Source organism: Ursus maritimus, unplaced genomic scaffold (genome assembly GCF_017311325.1).
Source record: "Ursus maritimus isolate PB19 unplaced genomic scaffold, ASM1731132v1 scaffold_1, whole genome shotgun sequence".
Taxonomy (NCBI): domain Eukaryota; kingdom Metazoa; phylum Chordata; class Mammalia; order Carnivora; family Ursidae; genus Ursus; species Ursus maritimus.
In genome coordinates, this window is record NW_024423343.1 from 20640587 (window position 1) to 20668144 (window position 27558).

Below are 27558 nucleotides of genomic sequence, written 5' to 3' on the forward strand. Positions count from 1 at the left end.
TTCACCTGCAATCCCTCCCCGCCCCGCAATAGCTCTCTTAAAAGCAACTCTGGTGCTTCTGGGGATTAATTGCCCCAGTTTTCTGCCCAGGAGAATTAAAACTTCTCCCAACCTCCTCTCCTCCCCACCTACCCCCCCCACAACCAGTCTCCTGCTACCTGAGGAAAACTATCTTTTCTCTCTGCACATGCAGTACTCAATTTTTCACTGAGCTGTTTTGCCCTAAGCCCAGTTCAGTCCACTCCGAATTTGATTTATAATCTTCCCCACCCTTTTATACAAAAGAAAAGAGATTTCTTACTGCCTAGGAATTTGAGAGGAACTGAAAATATCTTCTCCTGGGAAACTTTCTGACAACTAGACCTTGATCTCAAGGCCCAAAGAGCCCTTCCTCAAATTTTTTTCTTTTATCCCTCTTCCCCTGCCATACCCCCAAGTCAAAGGCAAAAAGGAGAGACACCCTGAGCAAAGCTAAGGTTGGTGGGGGGGGGGCAGGGGGAGGCAAGAGAACCTTTTTTGTTGTTGTCTGGCTTTCCAGGGAGAGTTCAGAACCAGTGACTCACAGTTCTCAGTCCTGGGGGCAATTGATCGGCTACTTTGAGGGGGTGTAAGAGGAGCCAGTGAGAAAGCAGTTCTCCCCCCCCCCATAACACAGCTCTGCTGTGGACCCCCCAAAACAATTCTACTCTCTTTCTCTGAAAAGACTCCAGCTGCCCCTCCTGGGCTCTCTGCTTCCACTGGGCACATGCTGATGCCCCTGAGTGGGCTGCTCTGGTGGTGGTGCTGCTGCTGCTGCTGTGCCTGGTACTGCTCTGGATTGTGTGCCCCGGCTCCCCAGATGTTGCGCCACCAGGGTCTCCTCAAGTGCCGCTGCCGCATGCTCTTCAATGACCTGAAGGTTTTCCTACTGCGGCGCCCCCCTCCAGCGCCCCTGCCCATGCACGGCGACCCCCAGCCCCCCAGTTTGGCGGCCAACAACAACACCCTTCCGGCTCTGGGTGCCGGGGGGTGGGCAGGCTGGAGGGGTCCGCGAGAAGGGGTGGGCAGGGAGACCACGCCTCTGCCACCTCTACCACCTTTGCCACCTTCTTCTGTGGAAGATGACTGGGGTGGCCCAGCCACAGAGCCGGCCACCTCACTGCTCAGCAGTGCCTCCTCAGATGACTTCTGTAAGGGGAAGGCTGAGGATTGCTACTCCTTGGGCAGCAGTCTGGACAGTGGCATGAGGACCCCGCTCTGCCGCATCTGCTTCCAGGGGCCAGAACAGGTGAGACCCTTTTTCCCTTTTCCTGCTGCCTTACGGTGTCTCCAGATCTTGCAGATTACTACTCGCCTGCTTACCCTGGGGAACCGCTGTGCTGTCTCTAGTGTGAGGAATATACGTTTTAAGGGCTCCTCAATGATGCTTCTTGTGGTTAAGTTTGCCCAAAAGGTGTCTGGTTCCTGGTAGAGCGTGTTTGGTGACTCAGTTGTACCCCAGTTTTTGCATTTTTCCTTCCAATGCTAGTGTCTTCAGTTCCATCCAAAAATTCCATAAGCATCCTCAGAATAGAAGATTCAGAAGTCAGAAGTGATAACATGAAGGAACTTGGTGATACATTCATGCTTGTGGCCAAGATATCTTTTTATCTGATTTGTTGTTACCGACATTTCCCCCAACCCATCTTCAGTCCCAGATCCAAACTTCTTCCCTCTTCAGAGGGAAATGTGCAGAGATCATCTCCTCTTTCCCTATTCTTATAGACTGACACACAACAAGCCTGACCCTATTCTTTCACTTTGAACTACCCCCTCCCATATTACACTGACATCCTCAGCAGCATGTTTTAGTCAGTGAGGAAGAAATGGGGAGAGATTCTAGGTCCAAGAAGTCTCTACAGTTTGCTAAGATACTTCTTGGCAGACTCAAGTTTTTTCCTAGGTTGAGAGCAAATAGGCAAGCAGGTTGAGAGTGAGTTTAAGGGATATGCAGAAGGAGGTAAGGAACCTTGTCATATCTACTCCCCTTCTCAGGCCTGAAGCACATCAACTTAGAATATCCCTTAAACCCTCCCCATCTCGGACAGGGGATGCCAAGTACAATCACGGACCAGTCTTCCTAAGTCTGAAGGTCCTCCCTTCCCTGTTCATTCAGATTTTCACAGATAGACTCACCTCAGCCCTTCCAGCTCCACTTCCAATCTAGTGTCTGCTAGAGGCTGGAGATAGTACGTGGACATTCTCCTAGAGTCATGAATTATGGCAACACTTAGAATCCCAGTTAGAAAAGCATCACCTGAAAAATCTGATCTAGTTAGTGATGCTGGAGAAGGAACACTAAACTGCACCTTGGTCAGAGTTCTGTGTTTGCATCAGCCACTTTTTCAGTAGCTTCCCAGAAGTGGAGGGAAGACTTCTGGGTGCTTCCTGAACAAGGGGCAGAGCAGTAGGATGCCATGCCAGTGACCCTGAGGGGGCTCTGGCTCTTGCTGAAGGCTTGCTCTATGAGGGACAGGTTTAGCTGATATTTTCATTCATTTTATGTTTGCTCTGAATGGGCAACATACTTCAGGGACAGAAGATGACTGGGGCCACAGCCTCGGCATTATAAGAGGAGGTGATGTAGATCTCAGTGTGAATAAATGTTTCTAAGGGGCTAAGGGCTGGATTCCTCCTTCTTGTAACTAGGCTTACTGAAGTCCCAAATGAAGTCCCGTCCAGAGTTGAGGACTCTTGTAGGTGAGGAGGTCCAGGGTGCCTGCTCAGTGCCCTTCTTCCAGCCCTTCTCTCCACTTCCATTGGTGGGCGCAAGGTGGAGTGGCTTGGCTAAGAGCAAGAGTGAGGCCTCACTTTGGGATGCTCCTGATCAACCTTTTGCCCCAATCAGGAGCCTCATCTTTTCCAAAACAAAGAATTATTTAGCTTCCAAACTTCTTAAGCTGTTTTCTCCCATATGGGTTGGCTTAGGTCTGCATGTCACAGGGGCTGCTGGGAGTGTGGCTTCTGGCAAAAACACCCTTGTCTCTAGAAAACAGCAGGACTTGGAGCCTGTTCTGGATGGTATTTCACTGTGTGAACTTCTTCAAATCTCTTTATGCCTCTGGGCCCCTTTTCCAACTTCTGTGATTTAGAGGCACCTTTTTCTGTCCTCCTTTTTTCCTTGTAAGTGTGTTGGGAGGATTCAGAATATAATGAGCCTGAAAACATCTTGAAAGGGATTAAAATATAATGGCAGGTATTTTGATCATGGAAAAGCAGTATTTTGTTGAAAAAAAGAAGAAGAAAAGGATCTTAGGAACATTATGAAATACCCACACATAATATGGGGCCTGGGCAGAGGTTAGGAGCTTTCCTTTCTTGTTCATTATTTTTATGGTGTGTCCTAAATAAAGCACTGAATAAAAAAGCTAACACCAATAAAGGAATGGGCTCTATTATTATGTAGAAGGAATAGGGGCATAGTGTTGTTATTAAGAATGGATTAAGTCAAGCACTTCCTGCATATGATGATTACATTTTGGGGGCTTGCATTATTCCTGCAGGAGCCAGGAGGTTTTAATGAGATCGTGCTATAGTAGTGATAAGAGTAGCATGTGTTAGATATGAACATCTTTTCCCTCTTTTTACTCAATTTTCTTCACAGGATTTCAGTGAGGAAGGGCGACAAAGGGGAGATGGGGAAAACCCTCTAGAGTAGAAAGAGAGACAGACAGAAAGAAAGTGAAGAGCTGAGATGTCAGTGTCTTATTTTCTGTTCAGGAAGCCAGCTGTCCAGCAATCCTGCACCTGTGTCTCTGAAGGGAGAGCAGTCTGCAAACTCAGTAGCTGAATGTCTTGGTCTTTTCTTTGCCCAAACAAAGGAACCAAACAGCTCCCTAGTCATTTGCCTGCTGCTCCAGGGGCTAAAACACTGCCCCAGAGGAAGACCTGATCTCTTCCTGACAAGGGCTTGTATATGGTAAAGGGCAACTGGAGGGTCCAACCACTTCCAGGTTTGCACGTGTCTATAATGGTCTTTACATTCATTCATTCCTGCATGCATGCATTTACTTTAAAAATGTTTATTGGGCACCCACAGTGTGCCAGATACTGTTTTAGGCACTGAGTATCCAGGAGTGAACAAAACAAGTGAGACCTCTGCTCTCCTGAAGCTGACATTCTAGTAGAGATGCAGAAACAGACCAGTCAACTCGTAGATAAATAAAGCGATTTCAGATGGTGTTGAGTACCATGATGAAAGTCAAACAGGATAATGAGCTAGACAAGAATGAAAGGGAAGGTTTGGGAAAGATGCAACTACATTAGAAAAAGTGACCAGGGACAGCCTTCCCACGAATGTGCCATCTGAGCTGGCCCCCTGAGAAGGACCCCCCTGATATGCAGGCCTGGGGGAAAAGCATTCCAGGTGGAGGAAATAGCAAGTTCAAAGACCTAAGTGTGAAGAAGCTTAGCATGTTTGAGAAACAGAAGAGAGGACAGGAGGAGGCAGATGGATGGTGTGTGAATAAATGCTTTGAGAGCCAACTTGGCTGCATGCTGGAAAGCTGACTGAGTAGCCACTCCCCTCCTCTCAGCCATTCATTCAGGTTGGACAGGGGTCAAGGACCCATGGAAGTGTGGGACAAGAGCCCAGCTGGCAGCTCTTCACTCTCTGTTTCTGGCTGAAGCAGCACTGGTTCACTTCGATGGACCATGGTGGGTAAGCTGAGGTCTCTGAAACCAGATGGCCCCAGTTCGAGGCCTGGACAAGTAGCACAGCCCCTCTGTGCTTTAGGTTCTTCCTTTGTAAGACAGGGATAATAGTGCTAGACCCCAACTAATGGTCATTCTGAGCATCAGATCAGTCAACACGGTTAGAGCCATGCTGTCACAGTGTTTTGCTGTTATTATCTCAGAGGCTAGACAGTGCTCCCCCTGCCTCATTTAAAAGCAACAGTATGCCCCCAGCTCCCAGTCTAGGCCCTGGCTGTGATTGTGGTCTGGTGGTGGTAGTAGATTGCTCCTTGTGCACTCACAACCCTCTAGGCGTAGAGTACTGCTCCTCTGTTTCCATCATCAACAGTCTTTATTAAGTAAGTGCCTACCTATGCCTGCTGCTCTGCCGAGCAGGGTCTGGAGACACAGGGCCAATGGGGCCCTGCCCTCTGGGAGTTTCACAATCTAACCCAGACATCAGAGAGACTGATGGAGATCAAGAACACACAGGGGGTTGCAGGTGAATTATAGTAATATTGGATACAAGAAAGAGATGTGTGCTTAAAAGCGGCTAGTGTGTGGGGTGCTTTTTCAGAGAGACAGGTGGGGGGAATGTGCTACCTTTTCCCCAATTAGTCAGAGAAGGCTTCTCTGTTGCTGCTGAAGACCAAGTGAGAAGCAATGGATGTAGGCTGAGTTTAGACAGCTGGAAGCAGAAGAGCTGTGAGACACAGGGATACCTCGACAGAAAGGTGAAACCATCTCCTAGGCAGGGTCAGCTGTGGAGCACCTAGAGGTGGGTACAAGGATGAAATCCACCACAGCAGTGGTGGTGGTGGGGCACCTGTTTTGGACCAAATGGAAAAGAGGAAATGAGTCTGGAAGAGATGAACAGGCTTGGCCTGTCTCCCTTATTCTTCCTGGGCTTTGCTTCCATGGAACTCCACATTCAGAAGGAGAAAGAGTAGTGTGAAATATTTTAGTCAGTGTTTTGGGTCCTGGGAGAGTAAGAGAAGAGCTTTGCAGTGCTCAAGGGAAACTGGAGATCCCAAGATGCTATGAGAACCCTGGGAATGGAGATCAAGTAGAGCATTTTAGGAGAGACCCATACAGTGTATTATTTTTTAGTGCTATGGTTCAATTTTACATTTGTGTGTGTCTGTGTATGATCATTTAATTAATATCAGTCTCCATGAAGAACAGACCCATCCCTAACATTTATGGACTCTAGAACAAGAGTATAGATAGAGGCTCACATACCATAAGCCAGAATACTTAGAAGTAATAAATCCAGATAACTGTTAAGTAAAACGAATTTTATCCTCCTATCCCAGCAAATAAAATGTCAAAACAACCTGGAAGACAGGTTTGAATTTAGAATTATTGGATTCCTTAGAATTCTGTGCTAGCCATTTGGGAGTATCCTGCCCTTGGTCTACAAGCCACTTGGATTCTCTTTCCACTGCTGGCTACATCTGGCAGCAGGGTGAGCCTTTGTTACACACGTGTGGACACTCCTGCTGGCTTGCTCAAGCTCTGACCATACCACCCCTAAACAGCTGTCCCTTGCCCCTCTTCCTTTGAACCTGAGGAAGAGAAAACTTGACTGTTCTGAGAGCAAGCTCATGTCTGAACACATAGGAATTCTGGGGTCCCAGGTAATCGGAGCATGTTCTAGAAGAGAGGCATAGCTCCTTGACTTCATGGATTTCCTACGGGAATGGTGCAGCTGAAGAAGGGCCAGAGTGGGGCCTTCTATAACAAAAGACCCTCTTGCCTGGGTCTAAGGCACTGCAAAGGGACTGTAAGATCCCTAGAAGCAGCAGCTTTTATGCGTTTGCTCATCATTGGGTCATCAGCTCCCAATATGGTGCCTGGCACCTGCTTCATACTCTGTAAGTTTTTGTTGAATGAATGATCCTCTAGAGCTCACCCAGTGGGGAGCTCCACAGGTAGGAGAACTGGGGAGAGGAGACTATAAGGAAGAAAAACACTTGCTGGCATCAACTGCTGAAAATATGCTGTGCAGAAGGGGCAGACCTGTTCTGTGGAATCACAATGGGCAGTGCCTTGGCCAGTGAGGAAGTCTTCAGGGAAGCCAACTTTGGTTTTGATAGTAGAAAGAACTTACTATCAAAGCTCTCCCAAGATAGTATAGGCTGCCTTAGAAAGGGGGCTCAAATGGGTGACTGGAGCCAGTGACCCTCAAGATCCTTTCTGAGCTTGAAAGATGAGATTGCTTGAGGGTCCAGAGGCATTTTTAATATAAGCATAAAGAGATGAACTTGCATCCTTTTTCAATTCAAGGGGTCATCTCATCTCAGTATCTAATCCCAGTGTAGGCAATACATGGCATGTACAAACATGTCTTCAGCAGAGATCACAGAGAATAGTCCCTGTCCTGTGTTCACAGAAATCCTGAGTTTTTGGCAATCACGAATTTACAGCAAGCACACACCACAGTGGGAAAGCAGCATGTCATGAACAATAGGCAACAGATACCATCGTGGACCTAAGGATGCAGAACCATCCCAGAAAAGGGGAAGCCCAATTGGCACCCCCCACCCCCACCCAGAGTCATGAGCAGGTATTGCCATTTTCCCCTCTTGGGTTTTCCACTGTGGTTTTTCCATTTCTACTTCAGCCAGTCCTGGTCCTGTTTAAACTGAAAGCTCCGAGGACCCTTTCCTCACCCAGGGCTCTCACCAGTGCTCTCGTTCTTTAGTGGGAAGTGATGTAAGGATGTTCAACCTCCACCGTCAGGTCCTTGGCTGCTTTCCCGATTTAGCTATCTATTTCTTACATGCACATACATGCACACGCATGCATAGGAATAAAGCACTGAGTGCACCTGTCTCACTTTCACAGACAGAATTAAGGATTGGAGGAAGAGAGGCACCTGCTGTCTTGACAGTTGTGGAGTGATTCTCACCTCGATTGTCTGTAGATCCTCTACACAGGGTTTACTTTGCAGTCATCCTTCCTCACTTGGCAGCCTGTGTCTGCTTGCGGTGGGTTGGCTAATTTATTGGGTGTGGCTTCTAGCTGAAGCCCCCATATAGAAAAGTACTTAATAAAGCTAGTAGTGCAGGAGTCAAATATGGATTTCTAAAGAGCCTGGGAGGTTCGAGAAAGGCCGGATACTGGGATTCTCTCTCTCTCCTCCCCTCCACTGCCACTCTCCTCTTTGCCAGCTGGTGTGTTGGAGAAGCCCAGCTGTGGCCTGTGAGTTGGGGGAGGGGGAGCAGGTTAAGGGGGGAGGGGCTACTCGAAGGAGTGTGGGAATGAGCGAGCTGCTTCTTGTTTGCTGGGAAGGAAGCCAAGTTGGAAGTGAGCCCGGATGTAAAGGCGCTGGCAAGTGAATACTGTGTGGCCTGAGCTGCACACCATCCCCCTCCCGAGATGTATCCTATGTCAGATAGAGTCTATGTGTGCATATTGCATAGAGTACACACTTGATACCTCCCTCTGTGTATGTTAAAAGTAAAAATGGGGTGCACGTGGGACTGACTGCCTCATAACGAAATGGGCAAAACTGATTTAGTTACAATTTGAGTTCCAGGTAGATGCAAACTGTCAGCAAAAAAGAGGACCCGCAAATAGAGGCTCTGTGGAACTCCATGATTCAAGCCCCAGTCTTGGGCCCAGTTCGTTGCCCTCATGAAGATTTCTTCCGGGGTCCTGCTCAGAGATGTTGAGGTGGACAGATCAAATTAGTTTCCTTCTTTATGGAAAGGTCACTTAGGATGGGGTTGAAGTCAGTCAACATCAATTTCTCCAAAAGAAGCCTCTCGAAGCCACCCTAGTGGCTAGCATATGACTCTGCATACAGTAGGGGCTCAGAATGTGCTGATCCCTTGGTCTCCTTGTTGGCACATGTTCATTCCAGACTAATAGTGCTGTCTTTGGTCCCTAGTGTACCCATGGTAGAAGGTATATTTGTGTGTGTGTGTGTGTGTGTGTGTGTATGTGCACATATGTGTATGTGTCTGTATACAAATTAAAATGCCAAGCAAGAGGGATATGGATGCCCCCTTGAGACCCCCCTCCGCCCCATCCAACCGCCTTTTCAGATTCTACACTAACAAATAGTGATGATTCGCATCCTAGTAATCATAGTGACTGTTTTCCTGGCTTGAGTACTCTTGGCCAGGAGCAGACCTGTTCTTGTTCTCTTGCTGGACAATGGGAGGAACATAGGCTTCGAAGTCAGAAAAACATGGGTTTAAACCCCAATTTGGGCCCTTCCCAGCTGGGTGACCTTGGGCAAGTTACTTAATCTCCCTGGACCTTGATTTCATTGTCTACAAAACAGGAATAAAATATTCAGCTTGAACACTCATCATAAGTCGTGGACATGCTCCATTAAAGTTCTAGGCACACAGCAGCTGTTCATTAAATGGGAGTGATATTTACCCCCATTCTGTCAGTGTGGCTCAGAGACCTGGAGTAGGGTTCCCAGATCACGCTGCTGCCTTTCCTACTACTCTCTCTTACTACAGCCTTAAAAAATCAGATGCTCTAAGTAAGGCTGTGCTTTGACCACAGTGCACCCCCGGCTGTTTTTGTGCCTGACATCAGGGATGCGTGCTCAGATCCCCAGTGTGTCTGTTTAGCTGGCTTCCTGCCTCTGTATTGCCTGATTCAGTTCAATCTCCCTGCCCTCCTGCCCTGGTCTCTTACCCCCAATAAAGTTGTCTTTATCTATCTCCATCATTGCTATGTTCCTGACAGATCTTTATTACGCAGCACTCTCTTCTTGGCAGGAACTGTGCAGAAAGACACTTTCCTGGACTCTGAGTCCCTAGAGGTCAGGAGCAGGCTATGCACACAGAGGAGCACATGGAGGAAGTGGCAGAAGAAACGCTTGCCCAACATGTGACAGCAAGGTGTTTGCGTTCAGGGTCATCCCTAGACGAGGGCTTCTGAAAGCCTGGGATGAGATGGATACCCCGGACAGACACCATGTTAAATAATGTTGATCATCAAGTGAGAACGTTGTTCTCTTTTCAGTTCGTTCTCGTGCCTTATGATTAGGTCTAGGGGAAAATCTCATTGGAGTGATACTATGTCTTTAACACCCTTTTAACACTTGTCATTCTTCTTTGTAAACAAAGAGAAGGCATCAGGCTCGGAGTCTTTGGACAGAGTAATATCTAGCTGCAATTTGTTTTGTCTGCGGCTGTGTGTGTCTATTCTTTTTTAAATACATTATTTTTTTAAAGTGGGTTTAGGTTTGAAGCAAAGCTGGGCTGAAAGTACAGAGTTCTCATATACTCACTCCTCGCCGACCCTCCACCCCAACCTCATCCTGAGCCAGCGTAGTGATTTGTTACAATGGGTGAAACAACACTGACACATCACTATCACCCAAAGTCCATAGTTTACATCGGGCTTCGCTCTCGGTGTTGTATGTTTGAAGGGTTTTGACAAATGGATAATGGCATGTATCTAGTATATATGGTATTATTATAGTTTCATGGCTTAAAAATCCCCTGTGCTCCACCATTTATCCTTTGGCTCCTGCCCCCGAACTCCTGGCAATAGAGCCTGGCCTCTGCCAGGATGTCATAGAGCTGGAATCATATAGTGTGTAGCCTTTTCAGACCGGCTTCTTTCACTTGGTAATATGCACTCAGAGTTCCTCCATGTCTTTTTGTACCTCGATAGCACATTTCTTTTTAGCACTGAATAATATTCTACCATATAGACACAGCTTGTCTATTCCTACTTTGGTAAATGACATCAGTTTTTTACTTATGGTGGTGACAAAGGTCTCCTTTAGAAATACATTTATTGAAGTAAAAAAGTAAGACATTTAGAGGAAATGTTAAGTACGAAGTAAATAATAGTGTAGATGGTACATGCATACCTTGAAAGTGACTGAAGTTTAGGTGACATTGACCTGGGTTGCATACATTATAATAGTTCTGAAACATTTGTGGATACCAAGAAGTGCCTCAAGAGGGGGAGAATGCTGAGTCCCAGGCCATAGACCCAGGGTAGTGCCCTGGAATCTGCATTTTCAACCACTGGCTTTGACTATTCTAATGCAGGTGATTCAGGAATACTGTGTATTAGGCAGCAGTTTGGAGAGGCAACCAAAGTGGTGGGGGGGTAGAAAGAGATGCCTCCCCCAGACCTGAGGTTACCAGGCATACAAGGAACAGGGGAGTGGGCACTGGGGGTGGAGAGAAGACACAGGACCCTGTGACAAAGAAGGAAGTGACATGTGTCACTCAGGGCAGAGACAGGAAGGGATACCTCTTGCCTCTCTCTCTTTTCCTGCCTCAGTGATCTGAGAGCTATAAGTTTCAAACAGGATAGCTGCGAGATGGAAAACGCTAACCCACCCAGGGCTGTAACACGAGGGAGATGCAAACTTTGATTATATTAAGATGCTGAGACTCAGAGGTTTGTCTGTCGCCCAGCTAATGTTAATTTCCCCGGCTAATACAGCCATTAATTCGCACTTCTGAATTATGTTCAGAGAGTATTCTTGAGCAAAATCAAATCAGGGGCCTCCCTGGGGAGGTCCCAGAGTCCCAAGGCAAGACAACAGAAAGTACGCAGCTTGCCGCCCCATAGCTCACTGAGTACCCACAATGACATGCGTCAGCTCACAAATGACACATCGCTTTTACCTACAGCTCATTGGCTGGATCTGGAAACATGGCTCTACCCAATAGCAGTGGGGATGGGGAGTGTCATCCTCCGGGGTGTCTGGAAAAAGAGGAAACTCGGGTATGGTGAGCTCGGTGCGTCTTTCCCTCAACAGCATTAGTACCTCTCTCTTAGGGTTGTGAGAAAGGTAGATGAGAGAACACATATTGAGCACGTGGAAACTGCGTGACCCACAGTGAGCACTCAGTAAATGCCAGTAGTTTTGTCACTATCTCCTCAGTTATGAAAGGAGGAGGTTGTCCTCAGAACTATCCAGGCCTCTTCTAGTTCTGCTGTCCTCTTTATGCCATATCATGTGGAGGAGCAGTACTTGGGGCCGGCAGACCAACGCCCCGCTCGACCAACAGCAGTCTCCCCAGAAGAATGAACTTAGAACTGGACCTTCAAGACCAAATCAGGGGAAGAATTTGGAAAATAGGGCAGTGAAGACTGTTCCAGGTATAGGAACAATGGAAACAAAGAATCAAAGATGCTTTTGCAGGAAGTTAGCACCGTGGGTAAGAACGCAAGGCCTGCAGAGCCCAGCAGAACTGCTTCCAAATCCCAGTGTGGCCGTGTAGTCGTGGTATGACATTGGGCAAATCACTTACAGACCCAGAATCTTCATTTTTCTCCACTATAGAATGGGAATGATAATAACAGGGTCTGTCTCAGAGGTTGCCGTGAGGTTCAAATGATATAACTCATGCAGAACTCTTGGCATGCTGTGGAATGCAAACATACGACACATTTGCAAATGTCCAATGAACATTAGCTCTTGATGTTGTTATCCGGTCTTACTCACTTCTTCAAGTTTTCTTTGAGAATTTCTGCCTTGGCGTGTGTGTGACTGTGGCTGCTGATCTCGGGAGGTGCTGCCAAGACATCATTGGGGCAGATGAAACTGAATAGCACTGCTGGTAGACTAAGTGGAAAAGATCGCACAGATAATACGTACTTTTTAAAAAAATGTGTATGGAAGCCATCGTGATGAACAAAATCAAAAGCTTCCTTCACTTTAGTGTAACATCTTGTCCAGAAGTATATTCTCAATCAACCAATGCCCAAAGTACTAGTCAAGTCACTTGAGGCTGTGTGAAAGTGACCCATTAAAAGGGAGCTAAGTCGAGGGACCGTCTACAGCACAACTAACCAGTACTTTCCAAAAGTGTCAAGGTCATGAAGAATGAAGAACAATGAGGGAAATGTCCCAGATTAGAGGAGTCTAAGAAAACACGACAGCTGAATGCAATGTGTGATCTGAATTGGATTCTGTACCAGGTAAAGGACATTAGTGGGACAGTTGACTTGAATAAGGTGTGTAAACTAGTTAACAGTATCGTATCAATGTTAAGCTCCTGGTTTGGTCACTGGTCTGTAAGATGATAACCTTTGGGGAAGTTGGTTGAAGGGGCAATGGGAACTCTTGGTGCTATTTTTGCAAGTTTTTTAAAGAATCTGAGATTACTGCCAAATTAAAAGTTAAAAAATAAAAATAATTTCAATGGGGGTAGTCCCTAATCCTTGGAAAAACTGGGAATTACTAGTACAGAAAAAAGACCATGGGTTTGGTGGTTACAAAAACCTCATTTAGAATTTGGGCTCTAGAACTTCCTAGCTGTGGGCTTTGAGCAAATCATTTAACTCCTTTGAACTGAAGTGTCTTTTGTCTGTCCCATGGAGCAAAGTAAAAATATTTCATAGTATTGTTGCAAGAACTTGAGCAGACAACACCTACCGCAAGGCATGAAGGGGCTCCCCATAAACATGAACTCTGGGTGCTCCTTCCACCTCTATCCAGACAGGACGGTAAACAAGCCTTGCACCTTTCCCTGGGTATAAGTACTGTGTGCTAAGTGCTTTGAGACTGACAGGGTGACACCTGAGCAGTGAAAGTGTTGAGTGGGCAATAAAGTTTTCCCATTATGGGATCTTAAGCATATAAACAGAGTTAATAATCATCAGCAGAAACAGCACTGGCCATCATGCAGTGTTCTTTAACAGTGGTTAACCTAACACCCCAAAAGGAATGCTTTGGCGCACTGAGTCAGTGTGGGTTGTCTATTTTGATACACCCCGTGGTGATCCCTCCAGGAACCACAGAATTAAGCCTCCATGGAGCTACGTGCTGCTTGAGAAAGAAAAGCTTTCTAGTACTGGGGCTCTGAGTTCTCCAACGTGTTTAGAAAACAGCTGTCCAGACCAGGCAGCTGCCTGTGAACGAGAGCTGGCACCCGCGAGAAGCCAATGTGTCCACTCCTGTGGGAGTGAGCGAGAACGCTGTGGAGGTAAGGGAGTGGGTATGGGTGTGCCCAGGGAATACGACTATTTAATTCAGAAGAAAAAGGCATTTGAGGGTGTTGGTCCTTTCGCTGCTCCAGCCTTTTGCACACCTTTGGTCCAGAGAGAGCCCGGAGGGTCTAGTATTTGCAACATCAGTGCTGACATTTTACGTAATACTCGCTGCCTTGTTTCTTGCTTTGGACACCCAGTAAGAGTTTGCAAGCAAAAAAAAAAAAAAAAAAATCAGTTTGGGGCTTTGGAGGAGTATATGATACAATTTCAAAGGTTCTTCCTTTCCCCCAAAAAACACATAGAGAGAGGTTCTTCATGATTTAAATTGATTTTTATCTTTCCTATGAATGTAAAGGAAGTAAAGTATTTATTTGACATGATAGCTGAAATTTGCTTCCAAACAATCCAGTGGCTATAGATAATATAAGACTGATCATGTGTTTAAAAGTGTTGAAATTGGGTGATGGGTTTATTGTACTATTTTATCTACTGAAAAAAATGTTTTATTACATTATATCTTATGTATACGTATATGTATTATATATTTTTTCTACTTTTATATATGGTTGAAATTTTACATAATAAAAAGGTAGGACATATTATTTGCTATAAAAAGACAGTTAATAAATAGGTTTTATAAAAGGGGAGGTGGAGCTAGCTGAGGGTAGACGGGATAGCTTTGGGCACAATAATGCTGGGGACCCAAGTCAAAGACAGAACGTGAGTATGTCTCACCATGCACTTCATTAGTCTTGCTCAATGAGGGGAATACATTTGATGACCTCTTGAGGGATCTTCCAACCCCAAAGGTCATGATTTAAGATGAAAATGTCCTGTCATCCATTTCCTTTCTGGTCTACCTGGTGTGATGGCAGCAAAAGGATCAGTGTGACCACTGACTCGTTACAACTGCGTGCCAGGCCCTGGGAATGCGCAGACAAGAGGTGGAGCTCAGAGTCTAGTGTGAGAAGCAACCACAAGACAACATGATGGGTTCCTTGAACCAGGATTGCATTCATGGTGCTGAAGGACCCCACAGGAGGGGTGGCTAGTGATGCCTGAGAAAATGGGACAAGGATTGCCAGAAAGCTAATCTCTGAGTGGACAAATAGGGCTGAGAAGGGGGAATTCTCCTGGGGAAAGTATATGCCAAAGTACAGCAATACAAGATCGACCTCATTCTTCTCATTCGAAACATATTCCTTTCCACTTGGCCTAATCCTTTCTCCCTCTCATTGCTTTTCAAATTGCCCTGCTATGTTTTAAGACCCTATATAGCTTTCCTCAGAGAGCTGGGTGGATTAAAGTGTGGGCAGGGTGCAGAGAGGGGAGGGGTGAATTTATTCCTCTCCAGCAATTACTCTCAAGGCTAGCTTCTCTGGGCTGGGTTCTAATGGCCTTTCTCATGGTCTGGCTGTGCTCAGGACCACCTGCCTGGGAATAGTAACGCCACAGAAACTCGCATGGTTAATTGAACCGAGTTTTTATCTGGAAGCTTCAGGAAAGTCTGGAAAGACCCGTGGGGTCCAGAAACTTCCTTATCCTCCAATACATGCAGAAGCACTAGCTCATATTCTTGAGGTAAAGAGGGAAGGGCAGATGCTTTTTCCTAATTTTTAGAAGTGAGAAACCCGGATCCAGAGAGGTGAGGTATTGTGCTCCTATTTTCAGACTGGGAAGTACCAGTAAATACCTTACAGGAGAAAGCCATTCATCTTTCCCTCACTCCTCTTTCAGCCATAAAAATGCTCATTCATTCACTTCCTAATGCACTCCTATACTGTGTGGTAAAGTGTTAATTTACCAGAACATCTGGAGAATGGAAGAGACTAGGGAAGGAGAATGGGCAGGAATAGGGTCAGCTCATGGTTAATTTCATTTTCTAGTGCATTCAGGGATAACCGTACAATTTATATTATAACTTTTATTGTCGAGAATCTTTACAAAACGTAAGTCTACCTTGCAGGGTGTTTGAATACTGCCCAAATTTCTTTTATGTCGAAGGATTGTTGTTTAACACTGGGCTCTGTGGTTAGAGAAGGCAAAGGGAATGAAGTTCTAGCTTCACAGACCACAGACATCTTGCTGAAGTTGGTGAGTGGATTTTATTGGAACTGTGATATCAACTTGTTTCATCTTCCTCCCACAACAGGGGAGTGAAATTTCTAGTTTCTTCATTCAGCAGATATTTATTGAACAGCTGTTTTATGCCAGAACTATGCTGAGGGTTCTAGATATGCTAGTGAACTGGAACCTGGCTCCTGTCCTCCAGGATCTTGTCCCGTAACTGTAGGGGGTGTGATAACAAGGCAGAATGGTGAGGACTGATAGTCGTGCCAAGTGCAAATGCCTGCAGGCTTGAAGATCAGGGAGGCCTTCTCACAAGAGGAGATATTGGTGCTGGACCTGAGGTTGGCCAAGATAAGACAGTGGGAGGGCATTCCAGGCAAAGTAGGAGCTTTTCCAAAAAACTTGGAGGGAGGAGAGGCACGTCACCTCCAGGAGAAATGGAAAAGCCCAGTGAGCTTCAAGACACAAGCATTCACTCATTCTCCCTTCTTTGCATCCTCTGGGGAATCAAGTTGGCTGCCTCTCTAGGGTGTCAACTGTGGAAGATTTGAGTCTCGCTCAGCTTGGGGCTTCATCTGTGCCAGCCTTGGCCTAGTCCCGCCTGGCTTCCACCAGGAAGCTGCCTCGCTTAGCCTTTTGAGGAAGGGGAGACAGGGGTCCCCCTCATTGTGGGTGCCACCATGGTAACCACCATCTCAGGTTGCTGGGGAGGGCAGCCGGTTGACAAAGAGGGTGTAGAGGCCCCAAAACTGCAAACATGTGGAGCTCTGTGTTTCACCGAGGTTGGTAAATAGTGTCTCATTCAAGGCCCAGGCACAATTTCATCTCAGCTCTCTCTAAACTAAAGGCCATTTTCTGGTCAGAGAGTTAAACAAAACAGAACAAAACAAGTCATCAGTATAGCACTGGCCCCATCGTGCTTCCAGACCTTCATCTTCTCCAGCTCTCCCCCCATCTCTCTGGGCTTGCTCCTATCTGTGGAGATCAGGGAGACACAACCATGGTACTAAGTCTGTCTCTCTTTTTCCCTTGTCAAATTATCATTCCTTAGTTGCCATCAGCATCATTGCTACCTACCTTCATGCTAGAAAATGTTAACAGGTTTTGTTGCTTATAGAAGAGTATGTTGGGAGAATGGGATGTTCCTTCATTTTTGAGGTCAAGGGAATCAAGGTCCAAAGAGGTTACATGATGTTTCTGTGCTACTGTTTCGCACACACACTGGACTAGGCGTAGATATTATAGCCGCGAACCAAACAGACAAGGCCTCAACTATCGTGGGGCCTAGAGTCTAGAGGTGAAGTCTAGAGGCATTACAGGCCCCAGGTCTTGCTAGTGGTCCTGGCAGGCCTTGGCCATCCCAGATGAACTGCTCTAGCTTCTTGGCACAGTTCTGTTTGAAGCTCTTGCTTTCCCCCTCCTGGATAATGCTAACTTCTTGATCAAATTTCTCGTCCCTTTCCCACTGCATTTCTGCTTCAAATATGCACAAGACGTCTTTTTTCTGCCCTTGGTGATGTCTGGCACGAAGCTGAACTTCCAGTGGTAGCAGCGAGATCTGTGTTATGCCTGTTGTTGTTCTATGAACTCTCCAGACTCTGAGCAAATAATTAAGGAGTAGGACAGAACTTCAGCTCCAGTTACGCTCCAGGAATATAGTAAAGTCTTCCAGGACAAAACCATGGAATAGAGAATACCATCCCTTGCTCTCCTCATGGATGAGAGGGCAGACTCAGAAAGGTCAGGTAACTGTGTTGGTTTGTAGGGCTGGAGTTTAGATTCTGGGATCCTGGCTCCTAGTCCAGTGTTCTTTTTTTTTTTTTTTAAGACTTATTTATTTATTTGAGAGAGAGAGAGAGCATGAGTGTGCAAGCGGGGGAGGGGTAGAGGGAGAGAGAATCTCAAGCAGACTCCCAGCTGAGCACAGAGCGCAATGTGGGGCTCCGTCTCAGGACCCTGAGATCATGACCTGAGCCTAAATCAAGAGTCAGACGCTTAACTGACAGCTACTCAGGCGCCCCTCCAGTGCTCTTTCTTTTTTTTTTTTTTTTTAAAGATTTTATTTATTTATTCGACAGAGATGGAGACAGCTGGTGAGAGAGGGAAAACAAGCAGGGGGAGTGGGAGAGGAAGAAGCAGGCTCATAGCGGAGGAGCCTGATGTGGGGCTCGATCCCACAACGCCAGGATCACGCCCTGAGCCGAAGGCAGACGCTTAACCGCTGTGCCACCCAGGCACCCCAACCTCCAGTGCTCTTTCTACTATTTAATTAAAAATAATGAAATTCAGTACTTATTTGTTAAGCACCAATGATGTGCTAACCATGTGCCAACCCTAGGAATGCAGAGAAATAAACATGGCTCCTTCTATCAGTGACCTTCCTGTCTTGTCAGGCTGAAGTATGTCAGGGAACGCATAAAATTAATGGTGGAGAGATGTTCTAGTTACAGCATGGGCAGAAAAGAGGGAAGGGTCAACTCTGCTTGAGAGGATCAGAGGTGGGCAGGCTTCATAGACAAGAGCCTCTAGCCGGTGCTAGGAGACTGGGTAAGAGTTCACCAGAGCCCCATGGAGGAAGAGGCACCCTGGCACCGGCAAAGGAGAGGTGGTGTGGCATGTGAAAGGAGTACACATGTCAGGGGACAGGACGCTGAGGACCAGAGCTCCTTGAGCACGCGCAGTGTGTGGCCTCCACTAAGGCTGCTCCTAGCAGTAAAGGAGGCAAAGAAACATCCAGACCACACCCTGACTCCACAGAATGACCTCTGAGCAGTTCATTCTCCTGCTTCTTACTGACATGGAAACAAGCTAAATGCCTACGGTATGGTGACAACCAAACGCCATTGCGATTTGGACCTAACCTCTCCTTCCAGCCTCCAGCCTCCAGCCTCAGCACCCTGACGTCCCATCAGCCACTCCAGCCAATCCCCACTGCTTGCCATTTTCCATTCTCCAAACACACCCCTTGGCTCTCTCTGCCTTTTGGTTTCCATTCAAAGGCTTTGTGTCACTTGCAACCTCTTTCCCTTTTTCTTTCACCACCAGCCCAAACCCTAACTGCCTCCTCACCTGTCACCCTCACCTGTCACCTTCTCCATGAGGACTTCCTCCCACACTGCATCTCATCCTGGCTGTGCTCCCACAGATGCCCTCACCACAGGCTGCCTGCCCTGTTATCACCATTGACCTTCATTTCCTTTCCCCAGTGGACGGTGAGCTCAAGAGAGCTGCTGCCACGCGGAGAGCTCCCCGTTGTGTCACTCACTGCGCCTGGCGGGTGCTGGGGCTCAAAAGGCAATGTCTTTAACAGAATCCAAGTCAATTAGGTATTGAATACTTTCATGGATCCACTCAAGAAAAGCATTTTTTTTTTTCTAACCAACATTTTCTGCTTTCTGCTGCTAATGTGAGTGCTATGGACTGAATTGTTGCCCCCCCCCCCAATTCACACATTGAAGCCCCAACGCTCTGTGTGGTGATATGTGGAGACAGGGCTTTAGTGGGGGGTAGGAGGGTTAGGTGAGGTGGGGCTGTCACGATGGGATTGGTGTCCTTACAGGAAGACACCTTAGAGAACTGTTGGCTCTGCCTACGCCACTTGCCGATGCAGCAAGAAGGTGGCCGCCCGCCCGCCAGGGTTCTCTCACCAGAACCCAACCATGCGGCCGCCCTGATCTGGGCCTTCCAGCTTCCAGAGCTGTGAGAAAGAAATGTCTGGTGTTGAAGCCACCAGCGTGTGGTATTTTGTTAGGGCAGCTGAGGGAGGGGAGATCTAGGAAGCGTGTTGTTAACCGTATCTCAGTGGCTGGCACCTCACCGTCCCTGTCATTCCTTCAACACAGTCAGTACTGCTTCTGAGACTGGGAATCCGTTAGTGAGCGGTGAGCCATGCCCCGGCCCATGAGGAGCCTACCTGCTCGCTGTCAGAGGCAGAAACCCGAGGACGCCACACAGGAGGACTTGAGGGACATTCAGCAAACCACTGATGTACGGTCTTCGGGGATTTCAAGATCCTAGAAGAGGAGAAAGATTGAGGGACTGTTGCCAATGGCAGGAGACCCAAGATAAATAACCTGAAATGCAGTGTGGGAGCCTGGAACCCAAACCACGCATGCTCTTGGGAAAACTGGTGAAGTGTGAGTGGGGTCTTCCATTTGGTAATCGTGTTTAGCAACAGTTCTGGCTCTCATAGTTGTATGGTGAATGCGTACGATGTCAGCATTGGGAGACACTCCAGGAGGGATACACAGAAACTACCATTTTTGCAACTTTTGTGTAAGTCTAAAAGTACTTGAAAATAAAAAGTTAAAAAAAAAAAAAGAATCTGAGCATAATGCTCGATTCCTCTCTTTTCTTCTGCCCTTTCTCCATCATGGGCATTTTCCTTTTTTTCTCTTTTTAAGTAGGCTCCATGCTGGGCATGGAGCCCAATGTGGGGCTTGAACTCATGACCCTGAGCTCCAGATCTGAGCTGAAATCAAGAGTTAGACACTAAACGGACTGAGCCACCAAGGCGTCCCTTCATGGACATTTTCCAACCAACACATTCATCCATTACTTCTATTCTTTTTTTTTTAAAGAGTTTATTTATTTATTCATCCATCAGAAAGAGAGAGAGACCACAAGCAGGGGGAGTGACAGGCAGAGGGAGAAGCAGGCTCCCCGCTGAGCAAGGAGCCTGATGCGGGACTCGATCCCAGGGCCCTGGGATCATGACCTGAGCCAAAGGCAGATGCCTAGCCGACTGACCCACCCAGGTGTCGTCCCCTTTTACTTCCAAATATCTTTCCAATCCATGATTCTCTGGGCCTGGACAGCCACCGCCTCAGTCTGAGCTGCTCTCTTCTCTCTCCCTGATTCCTAAATCTCTGCTTTCACTCCTGTTTTCTCCATGTCTGTTCTCTACAGAATTGCAGTGATTCCTCACTCACATGGCCTTCAAACTCGGGACCACATCCCAGCTCCTTGACCTGCTTTACCAGGCCAGCCAGCCTCTGCCCACCTCTCCAGATTCTTTTGTTGCCTACCCTCACCTGCTGCCTTCCGTAACTTTCCTAGAGATACTGACCTTCTCTCTGGTTCAAAGGAGCTCCCATGCGCTTTCTATCCTCTGCAACCCCTCATTCCTTCTGCTCAGGAAGCTCTCTGCCCCCTCACATATGCACTTCTCCCCTCGCCTGATTGGCACCTCCCATCCTTCGGAAGTCTCTAGTTCCTGTATGGGTTGGGCACTCCTCCTGTAAGCTTTGCGGATCCTGACTCAGCCCGGTGATCACAGCACCCACCCCACTGCGCTGTCATTGCTCCTGTATTCCTCCCTAGACTGTAATCTTGTTGAGGGCAGGTGTTGTATCTATTTGGGTCCTATTGCTTCCCAGCATCTTGCACAGAGGTCAATGGATTTTTGTTGAATGGATGCACCAACATTTCTAAGCATTAACTTTATGCATCGAAACCCTACCTCCAAGCTATGTGTGTTCATGAGGGGGTGGTGGGTACCAAAGAAACAGATCTTACCTTTGATGGGGGGTGTATGTGTGTCTAGATTCATAACTGTCTCCTGAGCTTTCCTGCTGTAATCTGAAACCAGCCCCCATACGCAGAGGGCAGGGAGAGACTGAGGAAAGGGGCAGGCCACCCCAGGTGGCAGATGGCAATTTTAATACTAGTAAAGGGAACTTACATACGAGGCTTGTCTTGGGTGGCAGGAAGGTGAATGGATCCCTGCACCTGCCTTCCAAATCTTAAAAGCTTATAAAGAAGCCTTAACTGGGCTCAGCTGGGTATAACGTGCAGGTGTTTTTAACACCACCTCACTATCTCAAGGCTCTGTCTTTGGAGCAGCCTCTGAGAGCTGGGAAAGAAAGTGGAACCCACATTTCAAGGACAGGGGAGGGAGTGAGTGCCAGGGTCCAGCTTTCAGGTCAATGGGCAGTCATGTCTTTCTGATCACATTTCCCAACTCTGTGTGTGTGTGTGTCTGTCTGTCTAGAGTGTGCAGGGTAAAATCAGTTCTGAATGTTACTTGACATAGGGTGACCAACCATCCCAGCTTCCCAGAGGACTGAGGAATTTCCCACTGTGTGGGACTTTAGTGCTGACCCTGGACTAGTCCCAGCTGGACCTGGACCGTTGGTCATCCTACAACAATGCTCCAACGAACCGCACCGTAGACTGCTACATCTAGGGACAACACCTCAGATACTCAGTGTCTGCTTGCTGTATGTTGAGAAACACTTGTTGATTGACTGATAGATGCCTGTTTCCACACTCTAGGAGAAAGCAGCCACCAGCTGTTTGCCAGGCTGCCTAGAGTCAAGGAGGTGTGATCTCTGAGACCTTCCTATTAGAGCTTACACAGGGCAGGAGGGAGAGGTTAAGTTAGATCCCTAGCACAGACCTTCTCAGACTTTAAAATGCGTATGAACTTCAGGGAGTCCCTGCTGGGCTGCAGCATGATTCCGCCTGTCTGGGCTAGAGCCTGATGCTCTGCGTTTCTGGAGGTTCCCAGGTCAATGCTGATGCTTCTGGTCCACAGAGCACACTTTGAGCACAAGGGGCTCGTGCTCTCAGTGTTAGCTGGCATATTAGAATTATCCGGGGCGGGGGGGGGGGCTCTATAGATGCCCAGACACAAACCCTAATTAAGTCAGTCCATAGGGTGGGAACAGGCATCAGTATTTTTACTCTTCCCGGGTGATTCCAATATGCAGACAGGGTTGCAAATCCCGGGGGGGGGGGGGGGGGCTTTGGCCGTTTAGCCAGCAATCAACGACACTCCTTGAACCCCCAGGGTGATGGAGTCCAGTGCACAACTGTGGGGAGAAGGCGCCCTGCTCTGAAAGCAGCTGGTAGGAGAGACAGAGGTTTTCCGAAACCCGCACCAACGGGTTTCAGACGAGTCATCTACACTGGTCTTCCAGCTATTCAGAATGTCTCTTCTTCCCTTGCTGGTTGAGGTTTCCTAGCAGCTGTTCCAAACATTGCCCATTCTCATCAAGTTGCCCACCTCAGTCTGAGCAGATGAACTTGCCTCCTACTTTCCTGAGAAATGTGGGGTCAGCCATTCACATTCCATCATCTCCCCACTTCCACCTGTCATCATTCTTCCTTCACTTTTGCAAATGTCTGTCTTTACTTCATGTCTCCCCCTCCCTCCTGTGTGCCTCCTTCCCAAGATGACCACCGCAGTGCCCTTTGTCGCAGCTCACCCCAGCATCTTCCATCTGCCCTGGGACTCCGGGTCATTCACTGCCACCTACACATGCACGCATGCTCTCGAACATTCCAGTCACGTCCTCTTCGCTGGCCCCGCTCGTGGGCACGCTGGCGTGCTAAGGTCTTCAACATCCCCGAAGGTGTAGTGTGCTCTTTAATCCCCTCGTGCGCTTCTGTTGTACAGTCTGGTTTCCACTCCACCACTGACTGAAAATGTTCCTTGGAAGGTCCCTGATGACCTAATTCTAAAACCCAGTGGCCTCTTCGAAGTTCTCCCTCCATGGCTCCTCTGCCCGTTAGACTCCGTCAGTTATTCCCTACTGGCCTCTGGACTTTCCTCTCCTGGGTCTTTGTTAACGCGTGTGCGCGGTGCACATGCGCACTGGCCGCTCACGGTCCCACCCACTCCGCTTCCGGTGAAGACTTGTCCAAACTGCGGACCATCCACTGGCAGGTGTGGGTCATGAAGTCAACTGCATGACTGCATTGTAGCCAGCGTTCTCTCCCCCCCTCCCCCGCCCTCCTAAGAAATACACCGGAATAGGATAGGATGAAGTTTCGAGTACATTCCACGTAGGAAGGGTAAGTATTGTTAAATGTATATTTTTGCTGCAGATTAGTTAAAAAAAAAAAAAAAAGTTGAGAAGCTTCTGTTCTACTTTGTCTTTCTGTACTGCCAAACCGGGAAGTGAAAACGACATTCCCACACCTCTGCAACATTTCTGAAATCACAGTAAGACCATCTCTGCGAACTGAGCCCTCCTGCCAAATTCCCTGTACTGCCGATGGTTTCTCCCGGGTTCCCATGCCGCATCCTGCATCCTACAACTTCCCCCTCTCCTTCTCCCTCGGTGCATACCTCCATGCGCACTGAATCAATCACTAGGGCCCACTCGGAAGACTTCAGCATCCATCCCCCCTCCCCTGCATTTCCCCTGGCTTCCACTGCACTCAGAGATCTTTCTATTCAGACCCAGAATGTTCCAAGAGACTTCTAACTACTTTGCCCACCTCCAGTTTTAGGAAGCCCCCCAGTTCAGTTACCAGCCTGAACTGTCATTTGTGAGCTGTATGACCTCAGGAATGTTGTTTGACATTTCTAAGTTGTGGTGTCGTTACCAGCAAAGTGGGAATATTTAATATTTTTCTCACAGGGCATTCTCAGGATTCACTGAAAGATATATAAAGAGTATATATAAAGCTGGATGAAGGATTATAAACAGTCTGACAAATATTAGGAGCTCAGCTATTAGCTGCAAGTCTCCTAATTCATCAGACACCCTGCTATCAAACCTTCTATGGCTCCCTATTGCCCACTGAATAAAATACCTCAACTCTGGTCCTAGTCCCCTATGAGTCCTTCAACTTGGCCACAGCCTTATATTTAAATCTTCACATTCTACTAGTCCCTGTTTTTCTGGACAGCAGGACATGTTACCATTCCTTTCACAGACATGCATATTCCTGTCTTCATGCTCTTTTCCTAGGCAGTTCCTTCTGCTTGCCTGGTCCCTCCCCTAAGTTCCACCTGTCTCCTCTCTCTGGTATTCCAGTACATTCTTGCAGCAGGGGAATATGAGAGCCTTCCCCTCACTGGTGGCCCCACTGGAGACTGTGGGAGCTGACTGGGTTCGAGCCCAGGTGCTGCAGGTGTCTCAGAGCACAGGTGCACTGCTGCACATGCGAACCAGTTCCTAAGGCCCAGGACAGGGAAGAAGGTGGCATGCGGCTCTTTGCACAGGCATACGGAAAATAAGACCTCAGCCCACTCCTTAACTCTCTTTGCAGGGTCCCAGATTCACTCATCCTCTGAACTGAATAAGCTTCAGAGTCTCTCTAACGTCTACAGCCCCATTCCCACTTCTATAGAGAGATCGGTGCCCCCTTCCCTGCCGCCCCCATTGCAGCATCCTAGGCCAGTCACAGCCACCTCAGCTCCCTTGCTTGTCCTTCTGAGGGGCACCTCAGCCCAGCTTGTCTCTTTGACAAGACAGGTGCGAACTGGAGTGCCAGAATGTGCACCAGAGGGGGTCCTTTCTCCTCCTGGATGGAGGCAGCCCTGGGTTCAACAAGCTGCTCTCTCTTGTGCTAGATAGGTGCCCTGGTGACTTCTGTCCCCATAGACAGCTGAGCCTTGGTCCTTCTCACCTGTCAACTGGAGGGCAGAGCATAACCTTATGGGTGGTTGTGAGGATTAACTGTAGTTGTAACCTGTTAAGCCCAGCCCAGTTCCTGGTGTCCAAGGCCACAGGGCTCAAACTGAAGGCTCTCTGGGGGTGTGTGGGCAGCGGTCCATTTTCTTTGACTGAGGCTGGGTATATTTTTTATTTTTTATTTCTTAAAAGGTTTTATTTATTTATTTGACAGAGAGAGAGAACATAAGCAGGGGGAGCAGCAGGCAGAGGGAGAAGGAGAAGCAGGCTCCCTGCTGAGCAGAGAGCCCGATGTGGGGCTCGATTGCAGGACCCTGGGATCATGACCTGAGCCAAAGGCAGATGCTTAACAGACTGAGACACCCAGGTGACCCTATATAATTTATTTTTTATAAAAATCATACACACACACCCTAGAAGTGATTCCTCTTGAAAAGTTGTTAGATTGGAAGGCCCAGAATCATTGGGTCTTTTCTTCCCAGTCATGGGCCATTGCTAAGTGGCAGTTGTCCCTAACCAGGGGCAGTTTGCTATAGTCCCTCCATAGGTCCCTGATCTGACCCTCCGTGCATATGGCTGATATTTAATATTGCTGCGATATTGCAATGTTTGACAGCTGGCTCGTGAGCAGCCGCTGTCTGGGGCTCTACCATCCCTACTGCCCTGGCTCTTCTGCTGGGATTAATGCTCCCTGATCTCACCAAGATCCAGCAACTAAAGGGTTAATGCCCAGCACAGCCGAGCACCTGGGACCCTTGTCAGGGCTCCAGAGCAGCTGATTGGTTGGTGTTTGTGCAGGTCCCCTTATTATTTTGAACAACATCACTGCTCAGATACACTAGAGCCCGTGCCCCAGGTTCACCTCTGAGTCCCCAGCATTGAGCAGAGGACCCAGCACACAGTGGGTGCTTGTTTGTTGACTGGCTGACTGATGGACTCTGCCTTATCTTCTCAAAAGTCTTAGTTTCCTTGTTATTTTAAAAAGATTTTTTAAATTTATTTTTGCAAGAGAAAGAGAGAGAGCATGTGCACAAGCAGGGGGAAGCGGGGGCAGAGGGAGAAGCAGACTCCCCACAGAGCAGGGAGCCCGATGCGGGGCTCGATCCCAGGACCCTGAGCTGAAGGCAGACGCTTAACCGACTGAGCCACCCAGGCTCCCTAGTTTCCTCTTGTTAAGGAACAGAAAGTCAACTGAGTCAATGTGAAGATCTAACTGGAAGGCCCAAGGAAGCAGTTCACGAATAGAGCAGTGTCCCGTCTACCGGGCAGAAGGGGGCTCCAAGGAGCTGTACAAACCGGAAGGTTTTTATAGGAAGGAGGGTGTCGCGAGGAAATTTCTAGCAAAGGGGAAGAAAAGGTCACCTTCCCTAAGGGGGAAGGGCAGGGGGCCTTATTAGGTGGATTATCTCCTCTTCCTGGAGGGGGTGCGTGGAGAGGGCCTGTGTGACAGATGACCTCATTGATGCTGATCAGAAAACTCCTGCCTGACTGGTTAAGACCTACATTTCTGGGGGAGGTTGAAACTGCAGCTAGGTTGGGTATCACCCCAGTTTGGTGATTTGGCCTCAGTGACGCCATTTTGGGCCTGTGATTTTCTTTTTAACACACCCTTTTGCTTTCCCCTCCCCTTCTTTGGAGGCTAACAGGAAACTGGGTCAGCCTGGATCCTGCCCTTTTACTCAGCTCTTCCTCCCAAGTCCACACCCAGTTTCTGGGGGTGGGCTGGATTGGGTCTGGTGGTGTCCCTGGACCCACGGCTCTCAGCAGCAGGCAGCCCTATTCCAGGAGCCAGTGGCAGGAGAATACAGATGGTGCCTTCTGCCTTGTGGGCAGTCAAAATGTAGTCATGCACGAGAGACCGTGGGTGTAATCAAAACCATTTTATTTCTCAGACAATGGAAACAAACAGAACAGCAATCTCAGTCAGGACATAGAAGGACCAGCAGGGAGCACACAGATTGGAGGAACTGCAAAATGGTATAAATTAATGAAAATGGTTCTGCTGGCACTTCTCACTGCCTGCCTGCCTCCTTGGAATGGTGCTAACAATCGCTTTCCTGGGGCCCAAGCACTTGGGGGCCGGCAGTCTGGGAGGGCACAAGCTTGAGCATTTGCCCTCAGAAGGGAGTGTCAGCAGAATGAGGGGGAGGCAAAGGGACTGACAGCCACGGAGCTGTTCACAGCCTGGACAGAAAGGCGCAGATGTCCAGTTTGAGAAGCCAGGAGGCTCCCGGGTGAGCCCTGGGCTGCTCCTGGCTGGCTGGGTGACCTTGGGCAAGTTGCCTCACCACTCCGGGACTTGGTTTTCATATCACTGGATAGACAGGCTCCTGGAGTTTGCAAGTCCCTGCCAGCCTCTATATTCTGTGGCCCCCGAATACTTTTTCATGCAGACCCCCACCCTCATTTTCTCTGTTGAAATTCTTTGGCTTATATATTTCTCTCCTACAGCTGGGAGCTCGTCCTTAAGGCCAAGGGTCATTTC

General features: G+C 48.0%; 1 protein-coding gene across 1 annotated transcript in view; it reads left to right on the forward strand.

Annotated features, from left to right (window-relative positions):
* Positions 1-745: 745 nt before the first annotated feature.
* The window catches only part of MARCHF4 (membrane associated ring-CH-type finger 4), a 106180-nt gene continuing 79367 nt past the window's right edge, over positions 746-27558 (forward strand). The window contains exon 1 of the mRNA XM_008690487.1: positions 746-1267. Coding sequence (XP_008688709.1) covers positions 746-1267 — 522 coding nt within the window. The remainder of the gene's footprint in view (positions 1268-27558) is intronic.